The following is a 24424-nucleotide window of genomic DNA, read 5'->3' as shown; positions in this document are numbered from 1 at the left end:
CCATATGGCAAAGTCAAAGTTCAGAATTTTTATTTCATATGCAGAAAGCTTTTTTCTTTAAATTGTACTAAATGAAAATGAGTGCTTAAAAAAAAAAAAAAGATCAGAAGCAAATGTTGCCAAAAAAAAAAGTCCTGACAAAGCTCAGAGGTGGATTCATTAGTGAAGGCCATATAATTCTTTATATTTTATGCTTTTCTCTATCATTTAAGCATGTCAGTGAAAAAAGAAAAATATAAAACATTATGAAGAATAGCAATGCATTAATTCAGGAGGCAAAGAGTTCTCATGACCCAACTGTAGATTCCCAGTGACCCTGTATAGAAAGGAATACCGTGAGCTCCTTCCCTGAGCTTGCGCAGAATCTCTGCTTCCTCGGGAAGCTGTAGAGTGGAGTGGGGGACGCCATGGCTCCCCAGTCACCGAACCTGGGCCAAGGCCCAACTCTGCCACTTACTTGTTCGCTATAGGACTGACTTTGGGCAAATATAAATGACCTCTACCCATCACTTTCCTCATCCATAAAATGGGCATAATAATAGTATCTACCTCATAGGTACTGCTGAGAGGATCAAACAGATAATGGGTAACAGCACCTCATCATTAGTACTCAACATTAGGACTCGTTCTGTGATGGTCATGGTGGTGGTCACTGATGTTGATGTTGTTACTATGATGAATGATGCTACTATGATGAGACCTTCAAGAAAGAAAGGTCAGGGCTGAGTGATAAGCAGGTGATGACAGAGTGTACTCTGTTAGCTCCCCACCCCTGCAATGCACTGTCACAATCATCTGTAATCTGGCAAGTTAATGGACTAAGGGTAACCCTTTCACATTAAAAATCTAACTAATGGTATTCTAGCCTATCCCTGTCAGGACTCCAATGGCCAAACAACAGATTAAAAATTATAATGAACCTTCCCCAAACCATCTTATTCTTTCAATTTACATCACTGAATGTTCAAAAGATGCTGGTACTGATTGATGCCTTGCCTGTTGCTTTCAAATGATGTCATCTAGCTGTTTATGCAAACGTATCTATCATAGTTGTTTCCCTTCTGAAAAAAACCATTTAGTGAGACATTTCAGTTACTGTTCTACATAAGCTAACATGATTTCTAGTAATCTCTCTTCATAAAGCATAATTCCACTCATTAGCTTTAGTACAGGACAAAAGTCAATAAAGGGAAAAAATGCCTGCAAAAAGAAAACAGCATCTCCTAAAATGAACAATACTCGAATGCCAATTGTAGCTTCTGGTATCATAGAGGGAAAAAAGGATGGCATTTAGAGTTACAGAAATGCACAACTGTGTCTTCAGCATCCTTTGATAGTGGAAATGGATAATAACTTTTTAATTAAAATGACAAATTAATAATTGTGTCAAGATTTTTGTCTATTCTTAACAGAGTTCTTTCATACCGTCACCAGCTATAGTCACTCTACCTAAGTACAAGCTACTACCTAAGGCAAATGCAACATTTTCATTTCAAATTCATGCAAACATATTAATAACAGTAGAAATAAATATTCCACACAGGATACTACTCACAGGAGGATACACTTCTTTAATACCACTTCTCTAAATCCCCTCTTTGCCCAACCAAGGAAAAAGGCAGAGTCTCAACGTAGTTCTCTAATTTTGTTTCTAATTTATTTTCATCAATTCATGATATAACTCAAAAAAAAAAAAAAGATGTAATGAACTAGTATAACTGAGCCACGGAAAGCATTGAGAATAAAGAAATGCAGAGCTCAATGAAGTAGAAAATGAAATTTCAGCTTCACAAAAGAAATGACAAGTACTGCATTCATCAAGAAATTCAAGCAACCAAATTAATCTTAGAATTGAAGGTTCCTCGACTTTTTTCTTTCATGTGTTTAAAGTATACTCTGAGACAAAAAATAAAACAGCAATTTACAAATCAAGAAAACAAATGTTTACTAATAAAATGCCCTTTGGGAAATGTTTTAAATTAATAATAAAAAGATTTAAAAATAATTTTTTCTTTGGCTAAAGTTCCATTAAAAAAAACTGAAGGGTAAGAATGGCATCTTATGGCAAGGATGTGGTTATTATCAGTCAGTAGAACACAGATTACAAATGCCATTATCATTCATATTAATTTAAAAATATATATTTTTAGAACTTCCGCCAAGATGGAGGCATAGGTGGAGACGCCGTGCTTTCTCACACAACCAAGTTTAGAGACAACAAAAAATTAGCAACAGAAAACACAGCCAGTACACAGAAAATTGAACTTTTCGTAAGTCTGATAACAATGAATTCTTCAGCTTGACCGGTAAGAGGGGCGAAGCCAGCAGCTGGTGGAGCAGGGTTGCACAAGAAAATTCAGTCAGACGGACTCAGGCGCGTGGATCCCAGGCGTGGGGTGGCAATGGGCCGACCCAGTGAGCAACGGGCAGGGCAGCGGGTTGACAGTGGTGGCGCATTCCTGCGCAGACAGACCGGTGAGGGAGTGGGCAGTGAGACGGGACCGAGCAAGCCCCAGCAGTGGGAGGCAGCAGAGAGGGACACCATTTCCCCACTCTGACCCCGTCACCACATACAGCGTCACAACCCAGCTACCCCACCCTGGTGGCCCTGCCCCGCCCCTAAGGCTCCACTCCTCATACTTAATGGGCGCGAACAGACCAAAAATGGCTCAAGAAGATCTCAAAGCCCCAGAGCCCATAACTCTAAGCAATGAAGAAATAGCAAAACCTTCAGATGCACAGTTCAAAACACTGGTGATCAAGATCCTCACAGAACTGGTTGATTTTAGTCACAAATTAGAGGAACGTATGAAGGCTAAACTCATTGAAATGAAGGGAATTGCACAGGAAACCAATAGTGATGAAAAGGAAACTGGGACTCAAATCAAGGGAGTGAACCAGAAGGAAGGAAAAAATGACCAAACAGGAAAATATGAAGAAACAAGAATTCAAAAAAATGAGAAGAGACTTAGAAACCTCCAGGACATCTTTAAATGCTCCAACATCCGAATTATAGGGGTACAAGAAGGGGGAAAGGAACAGCTACCAGGGGAAAACTTATTTGAACAAATAATAAAGAAGAATTTCCCCAATCTGGTAAAGGAAATAGATTTCCAGGAAATCCAGGAAGCTCAGAGAGTCCCAAAGAACTTGGACCCAAGAAGGAACACACCAAGGCACATCATCATTACATTAGCCAAGATTAAAATGAAGGAGAGAATCGTAGAAGCAGCAAGAGATAAGGGGACAGTCACCTACAAAGGAGTTCCCATCAGACTGTCAGCGGATTTCTCAAAAGAGACCTTACAGACAAGAAGGGGCTGGAAAGAGGTATTCCAAGTCATGAAATCCAAAGACCTACATCCAAGATTGCTCTATCAAGCAAAACTTTCATTTAGAATGGAAGGACAGATAAAGTGCTTCTCAGATAAGATCAAATTCAAGGAGTTCATCATCACCAAGCCCTTATTATATGAAATGTTAAAGGGACTTACCTAAGAAAAAGAAGATAAAAAACATGAACAGTGAAAGGACAGCAAACTCACAGTTATTAAGAACCACACCTAAAACAAAAGCAAACTAAGAGGACAGCTAGATCAGGAGCAGAACCATAGAAATGAAGATCATATGGAGGGTTAGCGACAGGGGAGCGGGAGGAGGAGAAGGGGGGAGAAGGTACAGAAAATAAGTAGCATAGATGGTAGGTAGAAAATAGATAGGGGGAGGGCAAGAATAGTGTGGGAAATACAGAATCTAAAGAATTTGAGACATGTGTTCATGAACTAAAGGGGGGAAATGGTGGGAGTGGAGGTGCAGGGTGGAGGGGAATGAAGGGGGGGATAGAACAACTATAATGGCATAATCAATAAAATAAAAATTAAAATAAATAAATTATATATATATTTAAACCTACCTTCCAACCTTAATCCAATCAGTCGGTATACAAGACACGGCAGAATTCTTTATTTCAATCATAAACTAAAATAAATATAAATAAAAATTAGGTATTTAAATGATTAAGAATTAAATTTAAAAGCTTCCTCAAAATTATGCTAAATATTAATTAAAATAGTAAGTTACTATGCTAAAGAATTCAAATAAATCCAGTATTGCTCTTGGAAGAGTTTATATATATCCATGCAATCAAATATTATTAATTCGAATTCTACTATTTGGGATGAAGTACAATTCATATTGAGCAATACGTTTGTAATAAAGGAGAAACTCTGGCACTTTCATGTTTATAATACTGTTGTGTGCATACTACAAATGGTGATTTTTTTCATTAATGATCTGTATCATTTATTAGTACACACTTATCTTAAAAATTCTTTTACTCAGTAATAACAATGAATGTTTAAATACAGAAAATTTTTAGCTTTTCAATTATTAGGAACACTATACAAGCCTGCGATACGGTCCCTCCCCTACTCTGAGCAGAAGAGGATTCACTCCCATGGTCCGTGTCCAAGGAACCCACGTCCTTTAACACTGTGCTCGCGAGGAAGCGCTGACTTCCCCACCTACCAAGGAAGGCCTTTCTTCCCAGGAGAGCTAAGTGTCCACTTCTATGAACCATATCTTCATAGACCTGACTGTGTTCTCTACAAGACAGCATCTCTGAAACCAGCCAGGAAGCAAACGAAACCAAGCTCTTCCTTCACACTTTTCATTTTTAGCATGTTATATATCATCTCGTCTGCCTGCTCACATTCCTATATTACTGCAGTGAAATTCAATGCTGCATTCAAACGAATGAACTTATTTTGTACAGCATGGAACTCAGAAGCTCTGTGCCCACCACTGACTTTGAGATGGCTGGAGCACCCTCTTTATACCAATCAGCTGTATAACATTTCAGGTATTTACAATATGCTTGTTATTAATCGTGTTAGCCTGGCTTTTGAGTTGACTTTTCTTTCAGAGGAAACACTGTACCTTTTACATTAATTATCACAAGAATTAAGTTAATTTTAAGAATGTACATTCTTAGCAAAAATCTTGTAATAATGATGTCCTCTTGTATAGAGAGGATTTAACAATCAAATCTGCTACACCTAGTTAAGCAGTTAAGAGTGCAGAGTCCAAAAAGTCCACTTTGGCTACAAAAAGTAAGGGTAAAAAAACACAAAATAAACATCATGGGTGGGAAAGATAAAAACACTTTATGTTTAAAAAAATTCTGCTTAAGTATTGTTTTTAAATGTTCTACAAGAACACATATTATTCTTTTGATAAAATAATTCTGGGAAGAACTACCTACACCAAAGGCAAACTGAAAAATCTGGGGATACAATGGATCACTGACATTTGAGGAAGACTCACTAGATCAAAATTCCTAACACAGAGCTGCACCGGAGTGACTAATGGACGGTAGAAACTATGGAAAAAAGCACAAACTGCCTCAGTGAGGTCCCTGGGCAGCTGGCTCGGCTGGTTTGCGTAAGTAATTTGAAGTAATTCGCTATGACAGCGCGGGTTCGAATCTGTACCTTATTCACATTACAAACTGCTACTGGTCACCGCCCTCTGGAGCAGCTCACGAACACTTTGGAGCAGAGCTCCTCAATCTCAAAATGTCCAGCATCTACCCTAAGGACCAGAGCCCTCAAGCAAGCCACATGCACAACCAACACAGACGGAAGACAGGGTGAGAGTCAGGAAAGCCTGCGTGGACCCCTGCTTGCTAAACCCCAGGGTCACTCCAGGTGCTGCTGGTCTGTGTTTCTCTTTTTTTCCTTCAATGGTCCTGGGTTCTCAGCCTGTGTTTCTCCTCAGAATTGTTGTCAACTAGCAGTTTTTTCCCCTTCTACACTGGTCATGGTAGAGGAAATTCTCTATTGCCTTTTACAAATGTTCTAAGAATGGACATAGAGGCCTCTTGTTCAAAGACTTCATTGCTAGAGAAAAGAAAACCAACTAAAGTGGGAAATTAACATATATTTCAGAAATCTGAGAGTTCTCAGAGCAACTTCCCCTGCTCTGCAGTTCCTGACTTTGCTTCTTAGGTGCTGGTGTGAGAAGTTTGCCTTGATTCATTCTGGCAATCTTGCACGTGCTCCTCCTGGACGCAGTTCTGCCCTGGTTACACATCAGAGACTGTTACTCCAATGTGGCCGCGGCACCACTGAGCTGGCGTTGCCGCCAAGTCAGCTGCAGTTCTTACCTTAGAAATGCTTTCTGTTTTCCCCAACACCACCCTTATCCCAACCCTCTCCCCTTTTCTTTCTCAAGAACTTTCAACTATTTTTTTAATATACAAGTAAGATTTAACAGAATGCTTTCCGCCTCTTAAACACACTAAGCAAGTACTTGGATGGGCTGCATGCTGTGAATTAGCACAAATTTTCTAAAGACTTTCTCCCAAATGCCTTTTCCTGAAGAATAATACTTATGAATATTGCCTCAAATCTAAATATCACCCCACATCCATTCTATATTTAATTCGTAGTTAGGAGAGAATTCTCTATATACCTGAAATATGAGAGACTATCACAGAAGCAGTGAACTATGCAAAGCTATGTCAGTTTCTGCTTTCATCATTTCCTTATAAACAAACACTGTCAGAGTCAGACAATAAGGCACCATAGTCAATAAGGCTCGGTAGCCTAATGAGTATATAAAAACTGCGAACAGCGGTGAAAAATGAATGTTGTCAGAAGTAATCCTGGCTTGACAGTTTGTCTACTTATCTATTTTAAGTGATAATAAGATCCATGTACCATGTGGGACTGCTATAAATAGGCTTATAAAAGTTATTACAGAAGTTATTGTATAGAAGTAAAACTTCAGAGAGAAAAAAAGGGTATAAAATGGAAACACATGTCCATAAAATAAGGGCTTTACCCCCTCCCTCCTTCACTTCTCAGAGGTAAGCATATTTGATGAAGTCTGTTCTTAGTGCTTTCAGTCTTTCAAAATAATCTGCTGATACCCTTAGCACAAATTTTAACACATCTAACAATGCTGAATATTTAGAATTCATTTGGTATTCATTTAAATGAAAAGAATCATTGATTCTCAAAAATGTTATAACAGTGATTCTACATTAATTTGTACTATTAAAATTCTCGAGGTTTTTAAAAATCCTACTGTTAATACTAAGAAAATTTCTTACTTCAAATTCATCACTTTAACCTAGTAAAGGTTAATTATAAGATAATTTACCTCCCTCCCTAAATTTTTGTAATCCAATCACTTCATCTCCATTCCTTTTCTTAAACTTCAATGCTATGCTGATAAAGAATAACTAATTCAGTATCCTTTATGAATTCCTGATCATTTTTCCTTGAAAACTATCAACTGAATCGAGGACTGTCTTCTCAAGACTTAAGCTTTATTTTGGTTTGAACAGTACGAACTCTAAAACGTCTGTATTTTATCAAATGAAATCCCTGACACTGATAATCCCTTGAGGTAACATCTGTGAGTAGAGAGAAGTAAGGACGAGGCAGAAACACTGGAGTCAGGCAGGACTGGGGTGGACGGGGCTCCCGACTAGGGTAACTCACCTCCCTACCCCAGCTTTCCTTCCAGCAAAACTGGAGTAACCCCTTCCTGTGTTGTTACCGCGATTAAATCAGGTAATGTACGCAAAGTGCCCAGCATCATCTAGACTTTAACAAGTGGTTGATGAAGGGTAACTACATTTCTATCATTATTATATGAGTAACATCTGTGTAGTGCTTTATGATCAGAAAGCACATCCACGTATTTCGACACAGCTGGTCTTCACAGCAGCCTCATGACAGAGGTGCCCTTCCAGGACGCACGGCGTGTGGGTGCCAAACCTCAGCTTTCCCCACTGCAGTTTCAGGCCATCGCTTCTCTACTGAATAGCTCTTATTAATGCCACTGAGCAGTTTTGATCATCTCATTTCAATATAAATAGCCAGAATAGTGGCACTAAGGTCACTTGTCACTTTGCAAGGTCGTGATTGTATGGTACAACCAAGACATACAATGAAATGTTTGGTATTTGCCTGTTCAGGGGGAAAAACGAAATATAAATACTGCCAAATAACTTCTCTGTTCCACAGAGCACAACGTGGAGCACACCGTAAAACGTCTGCCTGAGTATCACATCTTAATAAATTCAGCCCAGAAGACAGGCTGACTTCATCAATGGTCTATTAAATGGCATTACACTAATAAATATTATAATTTACTACAGAGTTGCTTATTTCAAATACTCACATAAATCAACAATCTTTTGGCTAAATATACAAAGTGATGTAAATATCTAAAATTTGATTTGAAAGCTGGTGTCTCCTAGACAAAAATCTACTTTTAAAATCCCCAATAAAATGTTCACTTTATAGGAATTATTCACAAATATCTTCCTTTGCTATTTTTAACAAAGAAGAGTTTCTGAAATTCTTCCACCAGAACCTTTATCTTTTATCAAACAAAGACCGAAGAGGCATTGCCTCAAGACTCAGAAGAGGACCAAAAGGAACAACCCGGCTTAAAAAGCGCAGTTTTTCACGGTTCTCATCCAGAATTAGTATCAACCTTGAAACAGAGGTACGAATAACAAACACATTCTAAACAGCACCAAAATCCCAAGGAAGACTCACTAATGTAGGTTTTCACTATAGTTTTTGGTTTTTATTTTTCTACTTCTTATTTTTCTGTTTCTTAACACCTAAACTCCTCACTTCAAAGGATGCCCTGCCATTCAGTCACTGTGTGATATCATTTCATCATCTGCAAGCACAGGGTCAAGGACTAACTTCTCTCTCCTAGATTTGTGGTAAATTAATTCTGTAAGTTACTATTTACAATAATCAAGATTCTACAATATGATTTTTTAAATTGATTTGGGGGAGAGAGAGGAAGGGGAGTGAACAGAGAGAGAGAGAGAAATCGATGTGTTGTACCACTTAGGCATCCATTCCTCGTAGGTGCCCTGACCACAATTAAACCTTGTAGGTGCCCTGACTGCAACTGAACCCAGACCTTGGCAACATTGGGACCATGCTCTAACCAATCGAGCTACCCAACCAGGGATCTAAAGCCTAATTTCAACAGATAATATTAAAAGACATGCAATATTAAGTTGCATGACTTTACCAAGTTTATTTACTACAGTAAATAAACAAACAAAATACTTATTAAATAAATAAACAAACAAAATATGTATTAAAATAATCCTTAGTAAAACAAGGTATTACAAATTTCTAAGGAATAAAACTGAAAATATGAAAAAAAGTTTCATCCTTTCCTCATATTTTTATTTATATTTTAAAACAGCTTTTTTACCAAGAAAAACTAATGCAAATAAAAATTTTAACATCACCTCCTGGCCTGATACAGTCACATATTGTGCAGAAGGATTTTTCAGTATTTTTCTTATTTCTTGCAAATGTATTTGGATCTTGTCAGTTACTCCTTGAATTTCATCCTTCCTCTTTTTTATTAAAGGGAAGTCAGAAAGGTCTTTGAATAACTCAGTTTTATCCCCAATTCTAAAAAAGGAAAAAAAGGAAATATATACATTGAAGCATATAACTTATACCAGTTATTAATTATTTTTCACAGCATAATGAAAACGCAAAATGGAAAACTGCCACTAAATACTTATGGATACGTTTCTTAATTTCTTTTAAGACAGATAAAGTTACCCTAACATCATTTTCATTTTCCAAGTTCATGATTCCAATGGTAAAACTAAGGGATAAATTTAAATATTTGTTGTTTGCCTATTCAGAAAATAAACTGAAACATAAAATACTGTCAAATCCTTTTTTTTTATATAGAGTTCTTTGGGGGATGAATTATAGAATGACTACTTATTGAGGGATAACCTTGCTTTGGCAGTTTACAAATATACGGCAGACCCTCTCTGGATTTCTAGCAAATGAGTACTGCTTCTGCTTGCTCTTTCTGGACTCCGTATTTTCATCATCCGATACCTGAGCAAGCACTAGGTGATGAACTGCCTAGATTTTACACAGCAAAGTGTTACTTCCAGCAGTAACACAGAGCCTTTAGTACCCGGTCACAACTCTAGTCCACATGCAATTCCTTCCACTACTTTCAGTGAAGCTTAAAAATCCACACACACATCAATGGCCAATGCACTGGACAAGCAAATTAAGACTTGCACTGCTGGAAAGAAAGAACTCAGAATCTGCTACTTACTTGGCAGCTTGTTCATTAAGTATCTTAAAGTAATGCTCCACTGGACTGAGGAGCTCAGGGACTTCTAAAAGGACTGTCTGGAGCAAGGCTGACTGCACGTGGGAATTAACAGCGGGTATTAATGCTTGAAATTCTGACTTCAGGTGACAAAGGGTTTTGACGATCAAGAAAAATTCTTTGGTGGAACACTGAAAATAGAAATACATTTTACCTAAATAGCATATCATACATGAAAATAAAAATCTAATTCGTGATCTATTTAAAGTTAAAATCAGAATAAAATTTTAATTTATTCTATACACTAGTTTATTTCTATTGTTTATACCTTCTGACATGGAAGAGATAAATAATCCAAAAAATAATGGCTAACTGAATTGAATATCCATCTCATAAAAAAACAATGTCCAACTAGCATGATTAACCTCACATATAATCAGGACAAGCACATTAAAAATAGGGGATAGCATTTTTCACTCTTCAAAATGCCAAAAATGTTAAAGCTTAATAATAACCAAGCCACACAGGATGTAAAAAAAGACACTTTTATATACTATTCAGAGAGAGAGCCTTTTTGAAATACAATGTGGCATATCATCATGATAAAAAAAAGTACACATATCCTTCAACTAAGCAATTATACTTTTAAGAATTAAACTAAAAATATACTATAACAAGTAGTGAAAATATGTATATTTGAATATTTATAGTAAATTGTAATACAGTAGTTTTATAGTAATATTGTAATAATATTAAAAGATGAATAAGAAGCCAATATCCAGCATGAGATTTTAGAAAAAGTACATTTAAAACAGTTTTAAAAATTCAGACATGTACACATAACTGATGTACAAATTGATATGGAACTCCATAATTTCAACATATATTAAATATACATAGCATATATACACCATATATGTTTATACAGTAAAATTCATTGTGATCTTTAAATAACATGCATTATTATAAAAATGTAAATAAAAACCTCCTGAAGGCCACAGCGGTGACCGCTCCGGGCAGTGGGTGTGTAGGGAGGGCACAGGATGACTTCGCCCTGCGTCACTCACGCCCCTGTGCACTGCTGTGACCTTCCACGTGGGCATGAGCACTTCTTACACCGGAGCTTCTGAACGAGACCGTGGGCTAAACATGTGCATCTAATTTCACTCTATCTTGAAACTACAGTCAAAGACTGTTTAAAAAGGCATGGCACCACAAGAATAAGTAGGAGAAAAGACAACAGCAACATCATCTAAGAAGTTGTAAGGCAAAAAGGTGAATGGTAACTGACTGAGAAGACTCAATGTATTTTAATCTTAAACTGGCCCTAAGGCAGGGGTGTCAAACTCATTTTCACCGGGGGGCCACATCAGCCTTGCAGTTGCCTTCAAAGGGCTGAATGTGATTTCAACTCCTTAACTGTGAAGGAGTAGTTACATTTATACAGTCCTAAATTTATACAATTTTATAATTGTATTTATAAACATAATTTTATATAATTTGTATACATTGTATACAAATTATATAAAATTTTATAAATGTATACATGTATATACATTTTATACCATTTATAAATGTATAAATATACAATTTTATACAATTTTAAAAATACATGTATACACATGCATACATTTATACACATATATGTATAGATACATGTATAAAATGTACATGTAATTTTACAAACACATGTATATCCATGTGTACATTTATAAAGTTACTTCAGCCCTTTGAAGGTAACAATCAGCCTGATGTGGCCCCCCAGTGAAAATGAGTTTGCCACCCCTGCCATAAGGGCAATTAGGACCCAACCTGAGTTACACCAAGAATCCTAAAATACTTAGTAACTGGGGACACAAATTAACTTTGGAAGTGAAAGTTGGGGGGAGGCAGGTAAAGATGAATTGGCTAAAGATGATTTAAGAAGCAATTAAACCCCTCCAGCTCCTATTTCCCTCCATGCCACTGAGCAACCACAACTCCTCCACCCCACAGAAGAATCATTTTGGTTTCTGGAGAAGGTAAAACACAGGCTATCCTAAACCAACCTCGTGCACCATGAAGGATGAGGGTACAACCAACAGCAGGGGGTTAAAAGGAAGGTTGCAAACTGAAAACTGAGATTCCCCGTTGTCCCCATCCAGCTCCCAGAAAATTGTTAGCTAGTCAGGAGGCTGAAAGAGTCTCTGGGGAATCTCACAAGCCTAAGAAGAAAACTCTACAGACACCATCACAGTTCTCCCAATAAATGAGGCAGCTAGTTCACTCTAAAGTTCACCTAATATTTTGCAAGTAACATTAAACTACAAAGGCCTTCCTGTAGGCACTTTCATCCTCCACTCGATAAAATGGTCAGACATCAGATGAAAAAATTCTAGTATGAAGTGCAAAGACCAAAACAATCAATCAATAAAACCTGACGGGAAGAGAGCCTATGTAGATGAGAAAAAGATTCTAAATAGTAATGATAATGATAATAATACACTCAGTTAAACAGCATATTTCAAGTATGAAACAAAAACAGGATGCTGTGGGAAATAAAAACATTAAGAGAACAACAAGATTCTGAAAAACTAAACTGTGAGAGTAGAAATGAAAAACAAGAGAAGAGATAGAAAAGTGATGAAATCCCCCTTAACCAAAGAAGGTTAAATAAAAGTATAAAGAGATGGAAAATACAGAAGAAAGGTAGACAGATATTCAGTTCAGGAGATTTAATTAACTCAAATAATAGAAACCAGAAAGAAAGAAATAATCAATAAAATAATTCAGGAAAATTTCCCAGAACGTCAGGATTTAAGTTGCCATATGGAAATGGCCCAATACAATGAATGAAAATACAGCGAAATCAAGACAAATCATCATGAACTTTTAGAACACTGGGAACAACAAAAAAAAAACTTCCAATTGCCAGAGGGGTGGGGAAAAAAAGTCTGCGCAACAATAGTAGAAACCAGAAGACAATGGAGTGACAAACTTCAAAGGAAAACATTTATTCAATTTTTATTGAATTTATTAGCGTAACATTGTTAATTATATAGGTTTCAGGTGTACAATTCTATAACACATCATCTGTGTACTGTACTGTGTGTTCACACCCCAAGTCCTATCTCCTTCCATCAGCATTGATCCCCCCAATACCCTCTTCTACCTCCCTCACCTCCCTTTTCCTCTGCTAATCACCTGTTACCTGTCTATGATGGGTTTTTGTTTGTTGCTTAATCCCTTCACCTTTTTCACTCAGTCCCACAACCCCTCTCCCCTCTGACAACTAGCTGTTTGTTCTCTATCTATAAGTCTGTTTCTATTTTGCTTGTTAGTTTATTTTACTAATAAGATTCCACATATGAGTGAAATCATACAATTCTTATCTTTCTCTGACTGGCTTATCTCACTTAGCATACATAATGTTCTCCAGGCCCAACATGCTGTCACAAAGGGTAAGAATTCCTTCTTTTTTACAGCCAAGTAGTATTTTGTTGTGTAAATGTACCATAGCTTTAAAAAACAAAGCAAAAAAAAAAACATTGATTTGTTGTTCCACTTTATTTATGCATTCACTGGGTGATTCTTGAATGTGCCCTGACCAGGGAATCAAACCTACAACCTTGGCATATTGGGACCAAATGAGCTACCCAGCCAGGGCACAGTACAATTTTTTTTATCCACTCATCTACTGATGGGCACTTGGGCTGCTTCCAAATCTTGGCTATTATAAATAAAACTGCAGTAAACTTAGGGGTGCTCATATTCTTTTGAATCAATGTTTTGGGTTTCTTCAGATATGTCCCATAAGCAGAATAGCTGGGTCATTAAGGCAGATCCATTTTTAACTTTTTGAGGTAACTCCATACTGTTTTCCACAGTGGCTGCACCAGTCGGCATTCCCACCAACAGTGCACAAGGGTTCCCTTTTCTCCACATCCTCACCAGCACTTGTTGTTTGTTGATTTATTGATGATGGCCATTCTGACCAGTGTAAGATGGTATCTCCTTGTTTTAATTTGCATTTCTCTGATGATTAGTGACATTGAGCATCTTCTCATATGTCTATGGGCCCTCTGTATGTCCTCCTTGCAGTGGTGTCTACTCAGATCCTTTGCCTGTTTTTTAATTGGATACTTTTTGTGTTTTATAAGTTCCTTATAAATTTTGGATATTAACCGCTTATCACAAGTATCGCTGGCAATTACATTCTCCCATTCACTGGACTGTCTTTTCATTTTATTGATGGTTTCCTTTGCTGTGCAAAAGGCTTTTTTAAAGATTTTATTTATTTATTTTTAGAGAGAGGGGGAGGGAAGGGGAAAGAGAGGGAGAGAAACATCAATGTGTGGTTGCCTCTCACACACCCCCCACCAGGGACCTGGCCCACAACCCAGGCAGGTACCCTGACTGGGAATCGAACCAAGGATCCTTTGACCTTTTTAGTTTGATGTAGTCCCATTTATTCTGTCGTGTTGTTTCCCTTGCCAGAGGAGATATATCAGAGCAAATACTGCTATGAGAAATGTGTAAGATTTTACTGCCTATATTTTCTTCTAGAATTTTTATGTTTTTAAGTCTAGGTTTAAGTCTACATTACATTTTGAGTTTATTCTTGTGTATGATGTAAGAAGGCAGTCTATTTTCATTTTTTTGCATATATTTATCCAATTTCCCCAACACCATTTGTTAAATAGACTGTCTTTACCCCATTGTATGTTTCTGACTCCAAAGAAAAATAATTTGTAGTCTAGAATATTATACCCGATCAAACTACCAAAAAACGTGAAAGGAGAAAATAAAAGACATTTCCAGATATCAACATTTCAAAATATTTACTTTTAATACCCTTTCTCAGAATGCTTCCAGAGAATGTATTCCACCAAAAAGAAGAAAGAAACCAAGAGGAAGACCTGAAATACAGAAAACTGAAATTTTAATTCAAGGAAAATAAAGGGAATCTAAGAAGGTAGTTGCATAACAGATATGAAGGGCCACTGGTCCAGGCCGGGTCAGGTCAGGAAGCTCAAGAAAGTAAAACGAATAAAATATTTCATGAAAATAAGTATTTCGAGGTAAAAAAGATTTAGGGTTGAGTTAATGGTAAGTATACATAAGTAGTATATATGAAATGTTCTAATGCTAAAAACATACTTAGACAATTATTAAGTATAAGGAATAAAGTAATTATGCAGGAAAATAAAGTTAGGATCAACTGGACTGGATTTAACTAAACAAGAGTTTAGTTAAAAGTGCATCATAGCCCTGGCTGGTGTAGCTCAGTGGATTGAGCACAGGTCTGCAAACCAAAGGATCGAGGTTCAATTCCCAGTCAGGGCACATGCCTGGGTCGCAGGCCAATCCCCTGCAGGCCAGTTCCCAGCAGGGGACGCACTAGAGGCAACCATACATTGATGTTTCTCTCCCTCTCTGCTTCGCCTCTAAAGATAAATAAATGAAATCTTAAAAAAAAAAAAAAGTGCATCATAAAACACCTCTTCCCCAGAAAGGCCACTGTACACTGGGGAAGAGACATATTGGAAGCTGGACTGTTTGCATAAATGCTGAACCTAGAAGCGTTTTGACCAGTAGTCACTTAATGATACATTCTAACAAAATAGAAGAACTAAAAATAATATTTTTGAATAATAATCTACATGAGATTATTGTAATTTAAAGCAAGAAGGGGGTGATTTTTCAACCTCAGAGATGAAGTAAAGTTTAAGTTAGAAACAGAAGCAGACCGAAAACCAGCAGTGCTTTCCAATCCAGTCCTAAGTGCCCAAGGAAGGTTGTGTTCAAGTTTCTTTCAATGGGTCGGCCAGAAGGGTGAGTGTGAGGGTAAAGCAGCAGCTCCCGGAACCTCTCCCGCTCAGTCCCATTTCGGGCAGCAAACTTACCCACGGAACAGCCTTAGAACAGACCCACAAATGCACAAGCAGAGCACGGCAGAGCCGAAGCTCCAGACTGAAAACCCGACTCAGGCTTACATCAGTCTCACTAAGAAACTATTCTCACTTGCAAAAAATCTGGAATCGCTGTCCTTTCAACATTTACTAAGTGCTATTATCCTTTTAGTGTATTTGCCAACCTTAGCAGTTATGTGTCACTTTCTTACAAAAAAAGTTTTTGAGTGAAGTTAATTGGTTCTTGCAACTAATGCTATTTCCTAAGATTTGAATTTGAAGTACTTTAAAATAAGTGTTTATTTTATTTCAGGGTTAGCCCACTTGGGATCCTCTATTATTATCATCATAAAAATACCTGTGTGTGCCTATTCCAAGGCACTTTCCACACAACCAGATGGCCCAGGCTTTCCACTTCCACAACATCCAAGCCATGTTCCTTACCACTTTATGAATTTCACAGAATTGGCACAGCCTGTACCCAGGATAACACTCACCATGTGGTGCATACAGCAGAAGATTATTTAGAGTAATCTAATGATAAAGAACAGACATGTGTTTGATGGTGGGTTCCAAGAACCAGTTAACTATCTAAAAAATTTGGCTTAAAGCTTTTAGACTTCCTAATGATTTGGTCTGAGGCCGTATCAACTCTAACCTTCACTTTTCAAACCAATCTTTAGGCACACTAAACATAAAACAGTAAACATTAAAACAGCAACAAGGAACAGCTTCTGAACAAGTTGTAAGTTCCTTTAGTAAAGTGTGTCTGAAACTCTAAAAGTCATTCTGTCTCAATATATTGGAAACTTTTAAAATGAATTCAGTTCTATACCATATGAGCTCACCTATATTTGAAATCTGCAAACAACAACAAAATGAAACTCACAGATACAGAGAACAGACAGTGGTTGTCAGTGGTGGGAGTGGGTGAAATGGGTGCAGGCAGTCAAAGGTAAACTTCTATTTGTAAAATAAGTAAGTCATGGGATGTAACATGCAGCACAGCACAGCAGTTAATAGTACTGTATCATGCATTCAAAAGTTGCTGAGAGTAGATCTTAAATTAAGCTATCATCCTAAAAGGGGACTCGTGCACTGTTGGTAGGGCTGTAAATTGGTGAGGCGCTATGAAAAGAGTATGAAGATTCCTCCAAAAAATTAAAAATACAACTACCACATGACCCTGCAATTCTACTTCTGGGTCTCACCTTTAGAAAATGAAAACACTAATTCAAAAAGATTCATGCACCCTTATGTTCACTGCAGCATTACTTACAATAGTCAAGATACGGAAGCAGCCTAGGTGCCCATCAGTACATGAATGGGTAAAATAGATGTGACATGTATATACAATAGAATATTACTCAGCAATTAAAAAAGGATGAAATACTGACATTTACAACAACATGGACAGACCTACAGGGTTATTAGGCTAAATGAAATAAGTCAGAGAAAAACGAATACTATGTGAATTCATTCATATGTGGAACAAAACAAAAAACAAATAAATAATCAAACAAAACAAAATAAAAACAGACTCAGAAAAGCAGAGCAAAAATGATAGCTGCCAGAGGGCAGGGAAAGTAGATAAAAAAACTGAAGGGGAATAAGAGTTACAAACTGGCAGTTACAAAATAACTAAGCCGTGGAGTAGAGCCCAGCACGGGGAATACGGTCAACACTACTGCAATAACTACGCGTAGTGACAGACGGTTACTGGACTTAAGTGTACTGATCAAGGTATGTAAATATCCAATCACTTCACTGGTCACTGGACACTAATACACGACTATATGCCAACCACACAATTTTAAGTTCTCACATAACAAAAAACTTAGTAACTGTGTGATGACGGATGTTAAGATTTATTATGGTAATCATTTCATACTCTATACTTATCAAATTATTATACTGTACACCTGAAACTATTAATAATATGTCATATGTCAATTAAAATTAGATTATGACCTTTAGCCAGAGATTTTAAACTTTATAAATACATAAACCTTATGGAATATAAACATCAAATTTAGTTTAAAAAGAGGCAACACTTCCAGTCAAGAACCATCATTCAGAACCATCACAAATGGAGCTGAATAGAAGTCCTACAACTATGGAATTAAAGAAGAAACCGTATCAAAACTGGTAGGGGGGTAGACATGTGGTACAGGCTGGTTTTACACCCATGTGTGTTGGATAAAACCCAGGAGGGATGTCTCGGGAGCAAGAAAGGGATCCCAGCCCCACACATGCCCACCAGCCCAGGTTTCAAGTGCCAGGAAGATAAGTCTCCATAATTTTTCTGGCGATAAATACCAGTGGGGATTGAGGCTGTGGAAGACAGAAACTGCTGGAATCCGAGGCAATTCCTCTTAAAAAGCCCATGCAGACAGACTTAGTTGGAATCAATCCCTCTGAGCTCCAGTGCAGGAGCAGCAGGTTGAAAGGCATCAAAGACAAAGAGGAAGGAAATGAATTGTATGGCATCAGGGAGAGGGCTGGGGGGCAGCTCTCTGCCAGACAGAAGTGCTGAAGAGGCCGTTTTCCTGGGCCCTCTCCCAACAGAGCCGGCAGGTGGGCTCTGAGACTCCATCAACCTGGCTATCACTGTTTGCTCCTCTCTGGTGATTCCCTGAGGCGTGGCCCCACCCAACATTTGAGACTGCCCAAGCTATTTCCAACGGCTTTTCCATAGCAATGGCTTGTCTTGGCCCATGCTTCAGATTGTCCTAAATTCTCTCAAACAGCATCTCTCACTAACTTGTGCCAGGTCTGCCACTAGCAGCAGCTTGGTCTCACCTGAGCAACTCCAAGCCAAACACAAGTATCAGCTATCTGCAGATCACTTTGCAGCTTATGCTGTGTGACCTTCGACCAAACATAGAGGGTGGCTGACCTTGGGCAGCCCTCAAGGCTCAACTAAACAGGAAGGTATACACAGCCCACATGATGGGCGCATCTTGAGTAACCACCTTGGGCGATACAGGACACCTACTATATTTGGCCACTCTACCAAGCCTGGGAGATATAGCTGCTCTACCTAATACACAGAAATAAACACAAGGAGGCTGCCAAAATGAGGAGAAAAAGAAACATAATCCAAATGAAAGAACAGAACAAAACATCAGAAAAAGAACTAAAAATGGAGATAAGCAATCTATCAGATGCAGAATTCAAAACACTGGCTATAAGGATGCTCAAGGAACTTCACGACAACCTCAACAGCATAAAAAAGATCTAGTCAGAAATGAAGGATACACTTGAAGGACAATCGAAATAAAGAACAATTTATAGGGAGTCAACAGTAGAGTGGGTAAAGCAAAGAATCAAATCAGCAATTTAGAATATAAGGAAGCAAAAAACAACCAATCAGAACAGCAAGAAGAAAAAAAGAATCAAAAAAATTGAGAGAACTCTGGGACAAGTTTAAGATGTCCAACATTCACCTCATGGCGGTGCTGGAAGGAGAAGAGAGAGAACAAGAAAACCGATTTGAAAAAGTAATGACAAAAAGCTTTTCTAACTTGGTGAAGAAAATGGACATACAAGTCCAAAAAGTGCAGAAAGTACCAAGCAAGATGAACCCAAAGAGGCCCACACCAAGGCACATAATTAAAATGCCAAAGGTTAGAGGCAAAAAGAAAATCTTAAAAGCAATCAAAGTCATGCAGTTAGTGACCTACAAGGGAGTTCCCATTAGATTGTCAGCTGATTCAAAATACTCTGCAGGCTAGAAGGGACTGGCAAGAAATATTCAATGTGATGAAAAGCAAAGACCTACAACTAAAGCTACTTTATCCAGCAAAGCTATCATACAGAATCAAAGGACAGATAAAGAGCTGCCCAGACACGAAAAAGCTAATGGAGTTCATTATCACCAAACCAGTACTAAATGAAATGTTAAAGGGTCTTCTTTAAGAAGATTAAAAATATAAACAGTAAAACAGTGATAAATACATATCTATCAACAATGGAATCTAAAAAAACAAAATAAATGAAAAAGCAGAACAGAAACAAAATCATAGATACAGAATGTTTTGATGGTTGCAGCTGGGAGGGGGCTTAGGAGATGGGCAAAAGAGGTGAAGGGATAAAGAAGTAAAAATTGGTAGTTACAAATAGTCATGGGGATGTCTAGTGCAGCACAGGAAACAGAGAAGCCAAAGAACCCATATGCATGATGCATGGGCATGGACAACAAACAGTGTGGGGACCGCCTGAGGGGGTAAAGTGCAGGCTGGGTAGAGGGGAGAAAGGGAGAAAATTTGAACAACTGTAATAGCATAAACAATAAAATATAATTTTTCAAAAAGGGGGGCAACAAAGCATAACAGATCACAGTAGCAAGGAATGACGCTGTCATCTTGATGCCATGGACACTGTAACTAGCTCTTTTGATTCACAACTGAAAATTTTTCCAGCCTGGCTCCCATTTTTCTCTTGAGGAAAACAAACATCCCTGACAGCAAGCAGTGAAGACAAGGTGCTCAGAGATCTGTGGCTTGGCAAAGGGTAGTATAACACGCACTGACTGTCAGGCAGGCACTGGACCAGGAATACAAAATAACAAATGGTTTGACATCTCTGTAACGCCAAAAAGTCAATCATACAACTAGCTACCAGCAAACCAACAACCCAGTGCACCAAGTAATGGTACCACAGATGCCACTGACTGCACAACCGACTCACATATTTTTTTTCCCCTGGAGATCAGTATCCCCAATTCTGCCTTGTTCTTTGTTTTCAAATTTAGCTGGAACATACAAAACAGTTACATAAGTCCTCTTGGGCATTCAAGTATCCTCAGAAGCATTACTTATGTTTTTAGTAAAACTTTGCAGGAAAAAAGGCTTTAAAAAAGTAAAGAAGAATGAGAAATCAGCCGCAATTAAAATCTGGGTATCTGAAAACTGTTCTACAATGATATGGTAAATTGGCAAGGAGTTACACTGGGGTAAAAGATATAATTTTCTGATACAGGGACAACCAGGAAAAAACGTAAAGGCAGTCAAACTACTACATCAAAAAATGTCAGTGTCCAAAAGAAGAGGCCCCAGAACCCCAAAGACCGTGGGTCAAATACCGTGTTTTGCCATCTATAATGCACACTTTTCTGCCCAAATTTTTGAGGGAAAAATAAGGATGTGCATTATACATAGGTGGTACTAATTCTATATCTAAGTGTTTTTCATTCTTTTATTTACGCTTATACATTAAGAGTGTAACTCTAGAAGGCAATAATGATACTCATGCTCAAAAATAAATGCTTAAATTTCTTTATAATACAAAAAGTATAGAAATATTAATTAATTTATTTAAAAATTAAAACAAGATTTTTATCCTGAAAGTTTGGGCCAAAAACATGGGTGTGCACTATACACAGGGCGCATTATACATGGCCAAATACGATGCTAATTCCCTTACTAGCAAGTCACTAACCCTCCCTCGGCCGCACTACTTTAGCCAAAGTAACGCAAGCTGTTATAACTTATGTACGGATAGCAATATACATAATTTCTCATCAGTAAGAAAGTGTAAACATGGTATCTTCTCAATCTCTTGAAGTTTTTATAAGGAACAAAGGGTCTAATGTAGGTGAATGACTTCTGCGATAGGCACAACAAAAGTTTATCAACAAATATAATGTAAATGTAACTAACTCATAATTCTTTTAAATTTGGGGATATTTTGAAATAAAGTAAATTATTTTCCTAAGTGTGAAAAACCTGCTCTGTCATATTTATGACTAAAACTATAAAACTTAAATGATGAAAATCAAAATAACTTTTTTAACTTACCTTCACTATCTAAACTTGTTTGCACATTAAAACTACCACAAATATTATACAAGCAGATTTTACTTTTAAGTCAAATAAGAAGCTATTCCGAGGTTAAAATAACTGGTCATCTCTTCTCAAAAGAGACTAGTCTAAGTAAATTCCCTTTGTGGATGACAGTCTAAACTTTAAGGCTGAAACATGACAATATTCTGATAGCAGGGCCTCTGTGTGTTGCTGTAGTTAACAGAAGTGGGCAAGCTTTACATTCAATAATGCAAAAATGATAATAACCTTAATTTGTGCAATTAAAATTTTTGAGGATTCTCTCACGCTCTCTGCAACATTTTATAAAATACAATAACAATGAAACTCTGAGATGTTTTCCTTTAATGAGCAGTGGTTTCATGCTGAGAAACATTACCAGTTTTAATAAATTTGATTTCTGTCTATCACACTTACCTTTTTGTGATAAATGCTGCAGAGTCCTCTCTCTACGTCAGGCAATTTATGCAGATGATTTTCTATCTGACCAAAGACACTGAATTCTGAATGCAGAACTTCAGATACAGCATCTAGCCGAGCATTTATTTCCCTACGAGAACAGGTAACAGCAATTATGAGATACGGCAGCTATTCAGAAAGTAGACATTTCCCACTCTAAAGCCCAGCACTGTGATGAACCACTTAGAAAAGCACAAAGAAAACTTCTCTGCATCTCTGGTCCTTTCCTGACCCTCATCATTGGAATTGAAAAGCAGGTACCACACAAGGAGAGTCATTAGGTGGGGCACAGACCGGCTCATTGGGTTTTCCTCTTCTCCTGGGCAGACTCAGAGACCACACTTCTCGGTCTCCCCGGAAGTTAGGTATGGCCACACACCCAAGTTCCAGCCAGTGAAATGTGGGTAGGAAGGATTAAGCCACTGCTAGTCCTGGCCCATGAAAACCTGCGTGTTCACACGCTCCCCCTCTACCAGCTGGAGGTGGAGCCAGGGGCAATCCTGTTGACTCCATCAGCCTGGGCCCATGAATGGAGCAAAAAACCCTTCAATCCCACATCCACCGCCCACTGGACTTACATCAGAAACAAGTAAATGTTTATTGTATTTCAACCCAACTGAGGATTTAGGTACTATGACTGCTTGTGTCACCTTGGCTACTGTAATAGGTCTACATTGCAACTAGATTTTCCTCTCTGACTGAAATGGCTGGCCTCTCTGACTGAAATGGCAGGGCAGAAAAAAAGTTTCTGCCCTGGCTGGTGTAGCTCAGTGGATTGAGCGCAGGCCTGTGAAGCAAATGGTCACCAGTTCAATTCCCAGTCAGGGCACATACCTGGGTTGTAGGCCAGGTCCCCAGTAGAGGACACATGAGAGGCAACCACACATTGATGTTTCTCTCCCACTCTTTCTCCTTCCCTTCCCCTCTCTCTAAAAATAAATAAATAAAATATTAAAACAAAACAATTCCTTCAGCAACCCCACTGCTTCGCTACAAGACTTGGGGGGGGGGGGGACTGAGCGACTGTGCCTGTGAACGGGGACAGGCCTGCGGAGCCTGAGCCAACACTGGGAGCAACAACGGAAAGTGCGGAGCACGTGCATCAGGACACACGGAGGCGTGCGTGCAGAATTTTATCGATGCCCACACGCTCAGTGAGGCGTCACCTGGGGAGAAATGGTGAGGCTCTGCCAACTTAAAATGGAAACCTGACTGGCTAGATGTGTCCTGTATGCGATGTGGCCCGTCCCGTTCCCACGGACACCAAAGGCCCGCACCATGTATGGCAGCCGCATGCGGCACTAAAGACCGGGACAGGTACACCTCTCTAGTGGACAGCGGGCCCTCAGGTAACGGTGTTGTGAATGAAGAAGGAAGGAAGAAGCAAGCACATGAAAGCACGAACTGGACATTTGGGGGGAAAGGGAGACACCAGCTCCTAAATACACATCTGTTTTTCAAAGTTCTGTTGATATCACACACATTCATGTGAAAGTGCAACACTTACATCAGAATCCTGCCTGGATGACTGTGTAACTGAGCACTCTGCAATAATCGAGTGCTTTTATCTTTATACCTATCCCGTGAGGCCACGCCTGTTCGTGATACAGAAACTGGCTTCGGGTCTCACGTCTGTTCCATTTTTCTCTGGCTGTAAAGCAGGCATTTGGTCAGCATGACACAGCAGAACATGCCAGAGCCAGTGGACACACAGACTGGCTCTTCCATTCTCACTGGGGTGGTCGGTTAAATCTGTCCATTTCTCTCCATCTCTACTGAGATGTCCAAGCAAAGACAGCTTCTCAGAAAGACTACCAGAACAGCCTCCCGACTTTCCTCCCCACATCCACATTGGCCCTTCTTCCATTCCATTCTCCACACTGCGCCCGAGAGGCCTTCCTACAACCCAGATCTGTTCACGTCATACCTCTGCTTTAAGCTCATCAATGACTTGCCGGCAATCTTGGGTTCAAATCCAGAATCCTTAACTGACCCACAGGAAAAACTGATCCCTGCCTCTCAAGTCTCACTTCAGAGCACCTGTCACTCTCTTCCTCTCGTGCCAACCTTCAGACAGACTGGACTCTTCCAATGTTTCGGTCACTC

The 24424-nt window shown here is 38.6% G+C and overlaps 1 protein-coding gene across 3 annotated transcripts in view; it reads right to left on the bottom strand.

Moving 5' to 3' along the window:
• The window catches only part of MSH3 (mutS homolog 3), a 139305-nt gene that overhangs the window by 47191 nt on the left and 67690 nt on the right, over window positions 1–24424 (bottom strand). For all 3 annotated transcript variants that reach the window (XM_037159290.2, XM_037159293.2, XM_037159291.2), the window contains exons 13-16: window positions 22277–22409; window positions 10147–10334; window positions 9302–9470; window positions 3914–3978 (exon numbers count right to left, since the gene is read on the bottom strand). In XM_037159290.2, coding sequence (XP_037015185.2) covers window positions 3914–3978; window positions 9302–9470; window positions 10147–10334; window positions 22277–22409 — 555 coding nt within the window. The remainder of the gene's footprint in view (window positions 1–3913; window positions 3979–9301; window positions 9471–10146; window positions 10335–22276; window positions 22410–24424) is intronic.

Source organism: Artibeus jamaicensis, unplaced genomic scaffold, assembly GCF_021234435.1.
Source record: "Artibeus jamaicensis isolate MK-2021 breed Jamaican fruit bat unplaced genomic scaffold, CSHL_Jam_final contig_373, whole genome shotgun sequence".
Classification (NCBI taxonomy): Eukaryota; Metazoa; Chordata; class Mammalia; order Chiroptera; family Phyllostomidae; genus Artibeus; species Artibeus jamaicensis.
This window is presented reverse-complemented; position numbering and strand designations above follow the sequence as displayed.